The sequence below is a fragment of the Lissotriton helveticus genome, chromosome 10, assembly GCF_964261635.1.
Source record: "Lissotriton helveticus chromosome 10, aLisHel1.1, whole genome shotgun sequence".
Lineage (NCBI taxonomy): Eukaryota > Metazoa > Chordata > Amphibia > Caudata > Salamandridae > Lissotriton > Lissotriton helveticus.
Window position 1 is genome coordinate 975,155,179 of NC_136071.1, and position 13,329 is coordinate 975,168,507.

The following is a 13,329-nucleotide window of genomic DNA, read 5'->3' on the forward strand; positions in this document are numbered from 1 at the left end:
ACAAGAAAGTGTAGGTCAGAAAGGCAGGCACATTATATAACATACACTTTCTTGTTCCTCCGTTTTTTAGGTAGAGCCTTGGTAGCCCATGCGTTGCTCTGCGAGCAATGCTGTATGGAGTACGTACTTGAAGCCCCGCCCACTCTTCCCCCATATTAGTCATTGGCTTGGGTCATTGTCCTTTGTATATGCCGACTTCGGATTCGTTATTAGGCTCGTCGGTCCCTCCTTAGTACCACCTTGTCTTAATTTAACCTCCCATGAGGACTGGCCTTTTTACTTCGGTTGTTACACAGTACGTCTTCTTAGAGTCTGTAAGCACTATTCTCTTTATTGAGTTTCCTCTTACTGCAGGAGGGTCTGTGATGCGCAGTTGTGACCACCGGCTTGTTTAACTCGTAGCAGACGTGGAGCTCTTCAGTGGAATGGAGACAGAAGGAGGCAACTCAGCGATGGTGTTTAAGCTATTTGCATTGTAAATGACAATGTCTTTTATTTAGGTTTTAAAAACCAAAACATAAATAAAAGGCAGTCATTTACAATGACAATAGCTCAAACTCGCTTAAATGCGAGACCTATTGCATTGCAGATGCTTGTTAATCATACCAACTAGAGGCCTGAATAAATAGTAATCTGCCTACTAGGCAGGAATTTGTAATTTCACTTTCCACACAAGACCCCCCCCCCCACTTCTATTTTGTCATCATTTTACATCACGTAATAAACAACAAAATAGTGCTCCCACGTAACACATAGGTCATGGTGTGCCCGGTTCCGCAGTGGAACGGGATGGGCCTGATAAAGCATGCCACTAAGGCGCCACCCTAGTGGGTGAGGGTTCTATAAGAAAAGGTAGTGTTTTCTTTTTCTCGTGGATAGTTAGTCCATATAAATAGTAGGACTCTTTGGTTCTGATGCAATTGATAGGAGGACGAGCCTCACTGATTCGGTCTCCTCTCTCCCCCTTTGTTTGATAATCATTTTGTGCAGACTTTCAGCTGTGCAGATCTGCCTCAAATACACAACTGCTGCATAGAGCCGTTGCCACATATCCCCGCCACTCAAGGGTGTGGTCTTCTTTCTGGCCAACGACATCTGGCAAAAATACTCGATTGCCAAGAGAAAAACATGCTTGAAACTGCTTCGTCAACAAGGTAACCTAATTAGTGACTAAATAGGCAGTTTGCTGTCAAAGGTATATACCGGGATTAGGTATAGAAGATGTAGCAGAGGGAGTTAATCCCTCCTCTTAAATTTAAACAGTATTTTTCCGAGCACACACTCACCGATTCTAACATTTGATAACTGAAACTAGCAACATTTACTTAAAAAGATACTGCTTACAATTCCGCGTCAACTATAAAAATATTTTTATACAGTGCTATACCTGCAGTATTGATCGAGCTGCAAGTAACAGACTAAAACAGGCTAGCACTTAGTCATTTAGTAACCTCAAAAGTATGAACGACTGAGTTAAAACTTCTGGAATTCAAACATGCGAACGAAGACTCCTTACGTTAAATAAATACAAAACGATCAATTCATGGCTCTCAAATTTACCTATTCCTTCCTTAAGAGACACACTGAGAGGGATTGAGTTAGTAGAAATCATCAGTACTGAAGGAAGATATTTTGGAAATGGAAACAAAAAGGTGAAACATACTGACCAATAGCTAATTATGGGGGTGAAATGTAAGTGAATGAATATGCTACAGCTGTAAACGGACATTGGAGCAGTAAATTCTGCTACATACGTTGAAGGCAACAACAGGAGTAGAAAAACCCAGTAGGGGATAAATATAAACATTGAAAATATTAAATCATGTACTAGGAGAATGAAAATAAGGCAAACAAATTTAGCGTGTAGGCAGAAAGCACGGGCAAATGGAGATTAGCCACATCAAAATTAGGCTCCTCCGAAATTAGGAAGTCTAGCAATTCAGAGCGACAGTGCCTTTTGAGCCTACTAAAGGGCACTGTATAGAGAAATTGGAGCCAGTAGAGCAGAACTAACTTGCATACTTTCTCTAGTCTGTGACAATGTCCAGCTTTCGCTCACAGACTTGATATACTACTGGAAGTGGTCAGGCCAAATTATGGAAGGGTCGGGGGTCAACAATGTGGAGAGATATTCCTGGCAGGGTTATATAAACAAGGACTCCGCATGTAAATTTAGGTTTTAAAACGGAAGTCTGACAGGTATAGGAGGCATTGTTGGACAAAACGTTCACTCTGTATACATGGTGTGCATGTCTTTGTAAATAAGTCCTAGCCTCTATTTAATATATTGTTGCTTTTCCTATAACAGAGAATCTGGAGAGCCAATGCTTGTGATGAAATCAGAAAGTTTAGGAGAGAGTGGGCTGGCTGCTTACAACTAATAATGGCAGCTAAAATTGGGATATCACACAATTAGAGGAAACTAGAAGTTCCAGAGTCAGCATATACAACGCCAAAGAGGAGGACCCAATAGAAGCAACCCCATATTTTCAAAGATTTGTCACTGGTTGATTACAAGGCACAATACAAAGTGGTATTTTTATGGCGAGGGGGATAATCTGAAAGATGGACTAGAAAAGGAGAACTTGGAATACAGTGTACTAGTGACATCGCAATCGTTTCACAAATGGGAGTGTTTGGCGAATCTAGGCAACAATTTGGTTGTGCTGCCTATGGTAGGCACTTACATTGAAATGAAGGATTAAGCCGTGGTTACAACCAATGAGATTTAACTACCCATTCTAACTTTAGATTTGCCCTTTAGATATATCCAGCAAATTGACAATTTATTTTTTAAAGTGTGGTAGTACTGATGGAAAGGTTACTCACTTCTAATCCAATTTCTCCACTGTAGGAATCTTCAATGAAGTCAAACACAAATAGTCTTCCCCATATTTGGAATCCCAGAACAATTTTACTAAATATATGAGGCAGTTCACAAAATAGTAAATCTGCACCCTTACGAGTACTCCCACGAACAGGAGCAGATTTCCCATTTTGACATTCACAACAATTCCCAATTGTATGACTGGAATGCATAACAGTTTTCTCTACATCCCCTCACAGTTTGGCAGTGACAGTCCCTCTCTTGCCATCCTGGAAGGGCCCTTGCTGAAGTAAATCTCCGACTATTTTGAGGGTGGGAAATGCTGGATCGGGGTACCCACATATGTACAAGATGTGACTGTTCACAAACATACAAAGCTAAAAACGCCTTATTCCTCCCACTTCCCGTTGCTTGCATGCGAGTTATTGCTGTGTATTTGCCAACAGTCGGGCTGGACTAATACACCGTAGTAAACTCATTAACGCACGTCGGGACTATTTTTTGCAAATTCATGACAGGCATGAATAAAGGTATATTCGGCCATAATCATAAGTTTACGACTGAATATCCCTTTGTGAATTGCCCCCATTAACTTTTTGGATAAAAAAAAAAAATACGTAGGTTGCAAAAGGTTTTATTTTTTCTGCAGACTGGCCACATTTATTTTTCCCCCAATACAAAAGAACCTAATCAAATTTCGAAACGTTACTAGTGCAACCTAAATTGCTAGCAATATGTTTAAAAAACCGAGCTAAATTAGCAAGCATCCTCATAGGGCAGAAAAATGCAATTCTCCTTTCAAACAGCCAACAACGCCCACTGCTATTCAAAGAATAGCAAATAAAATTCCTCTAGGTTCCTGCACATGAGTGGGTCTATTCAGTGTTTATGACAACAATGAAGATTCCATGACGAAGACTCTAGGTATTCATAGTTCACACTTCACAAAAAGTGGTATAACAATTCATGTCTAAGTTACTTCAATTCTACAAAGCCTGATAGGTCACATAAATCAAAAAGGATTAAACTAGCACATGCTTTATTTATTTTTTAAATGAGATTTTAGATGATATTCCTCACATAACTGGTTTTTAGCCCTTCCTTATAATGAACATACCTTTCATTACAAATAGTTGACACAGTAATGTGCAGGAAATGTACTTTCTAGAAATACATTTGCTGCTGGTGACTTTGGTAAGCATCGGTCTAAATTTTATTTGATCAAGCCAAAATCTGATGAACGTAAGACTTTGCTCCTAGGTCCCCTGCTAAGAAATGCCCCATTTACCTCAACTGAGAAATGTACAAAAATCACTTTTCCCAAAACACCATAAAATGACGTGCAGAGAGAATGCCCAAAGGCATGACCAAAGTTACCAAAGTCCATTTTACATTTATTTTACTACTGTAAGATAAAGCCCAAACAAATAGTGCTAGGACTCAAACCTGTGCCCAAAGTATAGACATTCTTTCAGTAACTGTGCAGGGTAAGTGTCCCCTAACGGATTGTGGGGGTTGATCAGGATTAATGCTCTGACTCTGATGCCCTGTAAAAAGAAACACCGAAAAGTAGGAGACGCCAACAATGACGTCCAACACAGGAGCGGTAAGGGTAGATTGTGGATTCCATTTCAAAGCAGCTAGCATTGTACATTTGCAATCCTCTAAAATAAGCAACCAGTGGTTCCCAAATGTATAGGTGCTCAAGGCTAAATGTAATATATTTGAACCATTACAAACTGTTTTTTTCTTTAGTATGATTTAATTGTCTAATGTATAACCGTCAAAGTTGAAGCTCTTCTGATTAGCAACAATCGCTTAAATACGGCATGTTCTACATTAGACCAATACAACTTTGCCCTCCCCATGCCACCATAAATAGCCATGCCACCATAAATAGCCCCCCATTTAAATGGAATCAAAGTGCCATATCCATTTGGGAACCACTGATATAGTCAACTTTACTTAAGTTTACATCCCAGCAGAAAAAAATACCACACTGTCCAAAAAGACAAATTAATTCTGTGCATTTATGGGGACTCAAAAATAATGGATGCACTTCTATTAGTTATCAAAATGTCTTCTTTAACACAAATTACTGCTTCATATTCCCACTGTTCCGGCTTCACCATTCTTTATAGCCTAAGTGTTGGGATAAACAGACGCTGGTAGCACAGAGGGCCAGAATATTTGAATGAATAGTATAAATAAAGAGAATTCAAAGCAGGTGTTCCTTTCCACAAAGTGTGAATATTTTCTGTACACACTGTTTACCAATATATGCCCTGTCCCTTTAGACTCTAGAAAATCTTTAAGACTTTCATTCAATCAAAAAGGCCACAACTTAGGGCAGAGAAAGAACATGACCGGTGTGGTCAGGGACACAGATTTATGAAAATAGGTATCTAATAAGAACTGGAGTGGCATTACTTGAAACATGTGTGGCGTGAAGGGTCTTGCCATTTGGGACTATGCCACTCTTAACATTTCCTTAATACTGTTATTGCTAGGTTTGAGTGGCTTTGGGGAATATATTCATTAAGAAGGAGAAATTTCAACTACTACCAGTCGTTTTCCAAACTGTGGACGGATACACTGGTGCTTAGGAGTGCTAATGTGAAACTAATTCACAATTCAACTACATAGGTTCAGGTAATGAGGGTTTCTTGTACAATAAATACAGCAGACTGCTGGGGGATGCGCACCTGGCTAGAGGGCTCACAGATGGGGCAATTGGAGTTTTAAGTAGCTTTTCTGGAGTGACCCACTAATGATCTAACAGGTTACTCTCCTAAACCACACACTGATATATATATAGACTTATTTTTTAACCACTCGCAAGAAATGTGTCACTTAATCCCATGAAAACAAGTAAAAAATGACAACCACGAACAAAGTCTATTAAACATGACCAATTACCAACTTATTATTAACACCTCATGGTAAAAGGAACAGCTACTCACCATAGTAACTTCGGTATTCTATGTCCACAGTCCAGACTTCCACACATTACCAAAATATTGGAAACCTCAGGAGAGATGACTGGAAAACGCTTGCAACGTTTTACCATTCCAAGCTTAGGAAGCAATACAGTCATCTACTGCCTGCAACTCTGCTCCTTAATTCAGGACCTGAAATAGCTTTGTCAATTTCACCTAACAAATAATCTGAATGAAAATTGACCACTGGATAGTGAGGCAGGGGGTGTTAGAAGCCTGTCAAGGTTGCTGTGGACTAAGAATCCCAGACTTAGGATGAGTAACTTTCTATCCTTACGTTTTTCTCTTTTAGATGCTTCAAGTACAATGAGCATCAGCGCTGAAACTACATGACAACTTGCAGAATCAATGCAAAGTAGACGCTGTGGCTCTATAATAGGTTTCCTATTAAGAATGGGTCCCTGTAAAGCCGCAGACTATGCTTCTACTTTTGTCGGATATGTATCACTATCCTACAAAGGCAACAAACTTGTAACAGTTGTAGATGGAGGTTACAATCCAGAGGCAAATGGGGGCCAGGGAAAACTGCCTGCTTACTGGGGCATAAAAGCCCTATAGGTGACAAAAAGCCTCCTTGAACGCCTTCATGATTATGGTTTGTAAGAGCCGGAATAAATTACAGCCTAAGGTACCACTGGCTGATAGTTATGCCGCACAAGCTCCCAGATGGCTACCGCCATCCAAATTCTGCCCATGGATCTCATTTGCCCCCTCACAATATTCTGAGACAGTGATCTGTAGCAGGGCCATTACGTGAGCAATGGTGAAGAGTCAGTGATTCATGAGAAGCTCCTCTCCACCACAGGAGAGAATAACTTGGACAAGCACAGTATCACCTGATGCCTCACTTTCTCACCATAGCACCACATGGCAAATGGAAGCTTTTGTTGCCAGGGCGTGATGGGACACAACCAGGACTGTGGCATTTTGATGGGCAGCTGAACAGAGATCTGGTTGCAGTGATGCTCACAAGTGAGACTCCATGCATACAACCAAGGAGGGGCCAAACACGTTGTTGCAAAGTACCATGCAACCGTTCAATTGCCACCAGAGAGGTGTGAGGTTAGCCCACAGAATACACCTGTTTTGGCTCACATATGCTCAGAGGTTTTCATCAGAGAAAGCATGTGTGAATTGCTAAACAGAATTGAAAACTGGAGACCGAGTAGCTTGCCAGACACATGATCGGCAGTGCAGCTTAGTGGAATCCTTAGGAAAAGAGGGCTTTCCTCATTCGAAGGATAGCATCATCGACCCAGGCACTAACAGGATTAAGAAGCAGACACAACTGTACCTTAATACACAAGTGTGAACCAAGGACAATAAGAATACAAATCTTCACATTTGCAGTTGTAATTTCCCAACAAGGGAATGAGAATTTCTTTTAAACATAGTCTCTGAAAGGTGTGGGAGATAGCTACTTTTTAAGGGACAGTACAGAAGTTGCAGTAAATGCACACATAACAGGCATCAGCAGTGAAGGTGCACTGGATAAAACATAAGAAACGACTGCTCTAGAGAGTGTACCCTAGAGAAAACAAACGGCTAGCTGTTTTCAGATTAATAGCACTGTGCAGCCCCACTGTATATGAAAACTAAAGAAGAAGTTTTAAAAAACAATGAGGAAGGCACATTGCGATTCCTGGGTGTAACCAAGTCGGTCTCTGGTAAAAGGGATCTATGATTGAGTATTTACCAAAAAATGAAAAAAGGACCAGATGACGGTAAATAGGAGTATGAAATGCCAAGCAAGTGGAATAAAGGAGATACAGAAGGTGGGGGTGGCTATAGTGGACATACTGGCAGGCAAGGAAGACGTTTAGTGAGCACAGTTGCTAAGAAAATATAAATGATCTATGAAGATGAAGAAATGATCTATGAAGAACATGTGCTGCATCTTGCAGTAATATATGAAGTTTTTGATTGGCAGCATGCTAAGTTGGCCCTGGATTTCCCGGAAACTCAGGAATGGTGGGGTAGGGCGACACTTGGGTGCATGGAGGTCAATCTGCTGATACTGTTAATATTAACGTGATCTGATGGCACATTTTATAGCGCATTTCTAAAATATGTCCTTGAGCTTAAAAAACTACACTACTGAAGGTGAAGTAGGAGATGTAGCCTCTACTACCTTACGAACAGCAAAGTCATCAAGAATCTCCAGGATGTCATTGCATGAACTTAACAAAAGAACCGAAATGGGAAAGGAGTGGATTTAAGAGGCTAAAACTGAGAACGCCCACCCTCCCAGCTGAGAACACCGATACAGGTAACAAACGGGTGTTGCTAGATCTCAGCTGCAAAGGAGGCAAATAATTAATACATCTGCATCTTAAATAGACAGTGGTAAGCTTTAAAGGTGATGCAGATGGCCTTAGATCCTCTTGGGGATGAGCAGCCACTGTAACGTCGTCAGCCACTGTAACGTCGTCAGCCACTGTAACGTTGTCAGACCTGCTGATGGAGAAATAGTGGGCGGAGAACTAACCGTGACAGCAACATTTGAATTTGTTGAAGTCTTGAGAGTAAATAAAGGGATGAACCAAGTAGCAATGCATTGAAGTAATCCAGGTAACTTACATTGGAGGTCTAAACTCTAATAGACAGCATTTGGTGCGCAAAAAAGGCTACTCGTGTGCCAGACTTTTAGCTGCCAGAGGAAAGAAGACCGCTCATTAATCTGCAGAGCTAAAAAAAAGTCGTGGTCAAAGAAAACTCCCAGATTTCAGACCTTTGGTGGAGGCCAAGTTGGGCAGGACAAAGGCCAGCTGGAATATTTGAGGTTTTTTGCTTGAAAAAATGATGATCCAGGTTGTCTCACTATTCAACGGCAGGCAGTTTTGCCTCATCCTGTCAACCAAAACGATCATATAAATCATAAAAGGCTGTGCAGCCATTCTGCATCGGAGCGTTAAGATACAAAAATGTGTGCTGTCAGCCTAACTCAATCTGAGACCAGCCGAAGAGATCGATTTAATGAGAAAGTGAATATTTTAAGTTTAAGAGTAGCGGTGGGGGAAGAATCCTGAGAAATACCAGGAGCAACACATTGATAAGCAGTAAGGAGTAATTGGACAGGTAGGATTTATCCCAGAGCAGTACTTCTGGCACAAACCTCTAAACCAAGAACAAAAATGTGATCATGAGTGTATCTTAGGCCACCATGTCGAATGTGGCACACAGATTTCATGAGACCAGAGCCTAAGATTTGTCCTTGTTTGTCCGCATATGCGAATCCTCAAGTACCAAGACCAATGTAGTCCCTATGCTGTGAGAAGGCCTGAAAGAAGATTGGACAGCGTCCAAAATGGAATTAAGATTCCACAAAAAGAAATCTGTTTATTCACTGACGTTTGATGGGGAAGTGTGACAGCAAGGTCACACAATTACTTGAAACCGTCGTGTCAGCAGAAGATTATTTAGGAAGTGGCCTTCTTCCAAGCTTACCAAAGATGCGGCTATAGGGATTTGTTGTAGATGGCCTGGAGGGTGATGGTCACAACAGAAATACCCCCCCATCTTAAAATACCAAGTGGAAAAAACGCACAATTCCTTACCATCTGGGTTTTGTTCTATACAGGGGGGTTTCCCCTACCCCAGCTTCAGAGGTCCCAGATATGGCGGTTCGAATGGACTAAGACTTAACCCTACCTAAGCAGGTGAGCAAGGTCTCTTCCATTTGCATCAACTGTATGATAGTGCAACACAAGATCCTGGCCTTTCTCCCAGCACAGACCAGATCATTGGTTGTTGGGGTTACCACCCTAAATCAGCTCTATTATTGCAATTCTCTGTTCTTGGGATCTACTGTTACTTTATGACACTGCTTACATTTGATCCAAAAGGCTGCAGCTCGGTAAGCCTTTACCACACTTAACATTACTCAGCCTCTGAAACACTTAGGGTCTTTCATTGGATTCCTAAAGGCAGGCGAGTATGGTTTACAGCTATGTGCCTTGCCTTCGGGGGCTTTCACTGCACTGTTCGCATTATGAGTGACAAATTTCAACCTCATCTTCCCTCCTGGAGCCTGGGATCAGCCAATGGTCATCTGATATTGCTCCAGAGGGTCCATTAGGGGTCTGAGCACTCCTGGTGACAGCTGCCAAGCTGTGGAATTCTTTATGCTTAGGAAGCATGGCTATCTTTTAGAATTTCATAAAGATCCGGCTATTCCACAACTGCACTTTGAGTTGTAGATTGAATTTCCTTATCCAAAGGAAATTTTCCTTAGTTCTGAGAAATTCTGCTTTTCCAAAACTACGAAGGGAGGAGGGAAGATAAATTGTTTATTGTAGTTTTAATCCTTTAAAAGTACAACACACAAGTTGGGATTTAATTCTTGCCTACAGCTCCATCTAGTCCCTCAAAATCGGCATGACGGGATAATTTGAAAGATTTTGCACTTTCTGCAGTATAGCTTAGTATGCATAATACACCAAACGTGCAGATAATGTACAGTACAATATTTGTTTGGCCTTTTCATGCTGGGCGATTCTGACCATCGAGCGTCCAATGGTAGGAATGATTTGGTTTGCTTTTTCAATTAAGCCAACCAACCATACCCTTCGGAGGACCAATACGAGCATTACTATACAGAGATCAGGGTTTCTGCCCAACAGCTGCAAACATCGAGAAGAATATAATGAGAGGTCCACTCGTTCATAATAATTTGAAGTTGGGACCAAAGCAAGGTTTCATACCTTCACACCGACCAGGGGAAAATAAAAACATTGATGACACACAAAAAAAAACATTGTGCGAGGTTGTACAAAGGACACCACAAATGTCAATAAATCATATGTAACCTCTATATTACAATCTTAAAGCTGCACAAGCTCAGATTTAGTCACCAATCCCAATTAAATGTTTCCCTTGAGTTGGGAATACGAAAAAGCTGAACATAAAGTCACAATGAACTGGCCTTTAACATTGCAAGAAAAAACAGTTTCAATTAAGACCACGCTCCAACCTCCAAAACTCTTCCAGTTTTAGTCTCAGCCACCTTTTTATACATGAGCATTTAAAATAGATTAGTTGGATTTGTTTTTATATCTGATTAAATACTGTTGCCTTTATTGTGTTATTCTGGACGATTTTAATACATTTTTGTTGTTTTGTAAAATGCTTTTGCCCCTAGTAAGTACTCAGATGGTGATGAAGGCTACATCTTCAGTCCATAATGGGAGAATAGTATTGCCAGTTTCTTGGCATCCATGCATGTTAGAGTACTGTAGCTTCACCTACTAGGTTTAAGAAGCATAAGTGGTGGAAATGATACCACCTCAGTAACAAAACTCAGGCGATCGGCCAAACACTCAAAATAGAATTAATGAAAGGTATTTATAATATTCAATTACTAGTATGACTCTAAAAGCCCAGGTTAACTTTTGAAAGCAAACGTTTTTCAGAATAGTTTGCTTCTCAGATCTGATTAAATTACGTTAACTGGTAAATTTGGTATTGTGGTTTAGAAATTTGGCATAAAAATAGCATATTGTCAATCAACTTACAAAAACCCAACTAAATTATTTTTTCTCAATTTTTAGGCTACTCACTACGTAGAACGAATCTATCCACGATTATTGTAATCAATTACATTCTACGTGAATGCATTTCAAGTGCCAACATTGTTGCCCTTTGCATACCAAAAGGTCTTTAGAAAGGTATTCGTTCTGCAGCGACCTGCCAATAACTGATGCAGTGCTATGTTGTTTTGAGGTTAGGCGTTCCTTCTACAATGCTCCCGATAGTAGGCTATTGATGTTTCGATCTGGGTTTATCCATATTTATTTTGTTATTTTATTAGTATTTGTAGAGGTTTCGTTTTCAGTTTGTGGAAAAAAATAATCCTCATCTGCTACATGTTCATAGCCATACACAATGAAGTAAGACACGCACTTAAAAATGTCATAATTGCCTTAGCACAACTGTATCTATTTAACTTTCACAAGGAAATCGAACCTTTATTTAGCACAGAAAAAGACTCCAAAAAGGAGATCTAATTACCCACAGTGAAACGTTTAGTTTTCGATCTGTATTTATACGAAATAAACAAGCTTTTTTTTTTTTTTAAAGGAAAATTGGGAGCTTTGAATTCAAGCAGTTTTTAGATTCTGTTAATACAGTGCATTCATAGTCATGGTCACTCGAAGGTTTTTCCATCATTTAGACCTTTGAAAATTAATGTTACCCATTAGGACACCGTCGCTTTACTGGGCATGGAATCTGCAGGCAGAATAAAACACTTTATTATTCAAACTTTACCTGCTCCTTCGCGCTCTGCATCGCCATTTCCAATTTACCAACGGTTAACTCAAAGGGGTTTTCGCCATTGTTACATGTCTGCATTAAACAGAACAAAAAATAAACCAGTCTTAGTCATTTATGGTAAAGATTCTCACTTTATGTATTCTTCTATAATAGCATATTCCCCATTCCGACCAGAATACCACATTTGCATTGTTACCAGATTACTAGGTCACTGGGATATAATTTTGCAATTCGTTGAGCTGGGCTAGTTAGACCAATTGGTTAAATTGAACTGAAGTAGTAGTACAACAACCACTAAGGTTACTGAACGACTGAAGGTGCCCCGGTTCCATCAAGAGATATTGCAACCTACACATATTGAGGTCACTTTTCTTTTAATGAAAATATAAGAATCGAGTACAGCAAAAAGTAATTCAATAACCATTCATGATTCGGTAGTGCCCATATAAGCCCAGCACACATCTGCTAACAGAGTAAATAGAAACACAACACCGCATTAAAATGACTAGTTGGCAAAACATTTTAACTAGTCAATATGACATTACATCCGACATAAAACACTTACAGGATATCAAAATCATTTTATTAAAATAACATCTAAACAAACATAACAGCTCGTCATACAAGTATTGCATATTAATCACAGTATCATGCTCCCTCTGTATGAAAGAAAAAAGAAAATTTTCTGGTTTTGGAATAGAATATAAACCATACTTGATCAAATTAGCTTGCAGGTCTACAACAGAGTGTCAAATAGCCAGGGGGTAGGGGAGATGGGAATGGATTAAAAACAGTGCCAAAGTAGAAAAAAGCCTGTCCACTTTATACATCCCTCTCAGAGGAAGGAAAAAGAAACAAAAGCGGTTAGTCTAGTTGCCCGCAAAAGTGTCCAAACACCATGTGGTATATGACATTATCTGGGTGTTGTATGGTAGGTGGTCTACAAATGGTTTGTATGAGGCTACTTGCAAGAACACAAACTGCTTGACACAAATATTTACTCTCAGCTTCACAAGAAAACCAACTGAACCCACTAACACCTCTAAATGCCAGGCTAGGTTTGATCTCTTTATAGGGGATTTCCATTGTTGAGGTCTGGTAAAAATAGAAGTCAGGCTTCACCAAGCATCATTTCCCTCTCTGTAGCCTGCAGAATTTTACTCCACCATTCTGCTTTATGTAGATGGACTAGCATAGCGCCTCCGCTTCCCACATTTTTCTTCTTTTCTT

The 13,329-nt window shown here is 40.1% G+C and overlaps 1 protein-coding gene across 1 annotated transcript in view; it reads right to left on the bottom strand.

Moving 5' to 3' along the window:
- LOC144784696 (1-aminocyclopropane-1-carboxylate synthase-like protein 1) overlaps positions 1-13,329 on the bottom strand; it is a 90,276-nt gene that overhangs the window by 43,008 nt on the left and 33,939 nt on the right. The window contains exons 7-8 of the mRNA XM_078663647.1: positions 12,094-12,171; positions 4,274-4,374 (exon numbers count right to left, since the gene is read on the bottom strand). Coding sequence (XP_078519773.1) covers positions 4,274-4,374; positions 12,094-12,171 — 179 coding nt within the window. The remainder of the gene's footprint in view (positions 1-4,273; positions 4,375-12,093; positions 12,172-13,329) is intronic.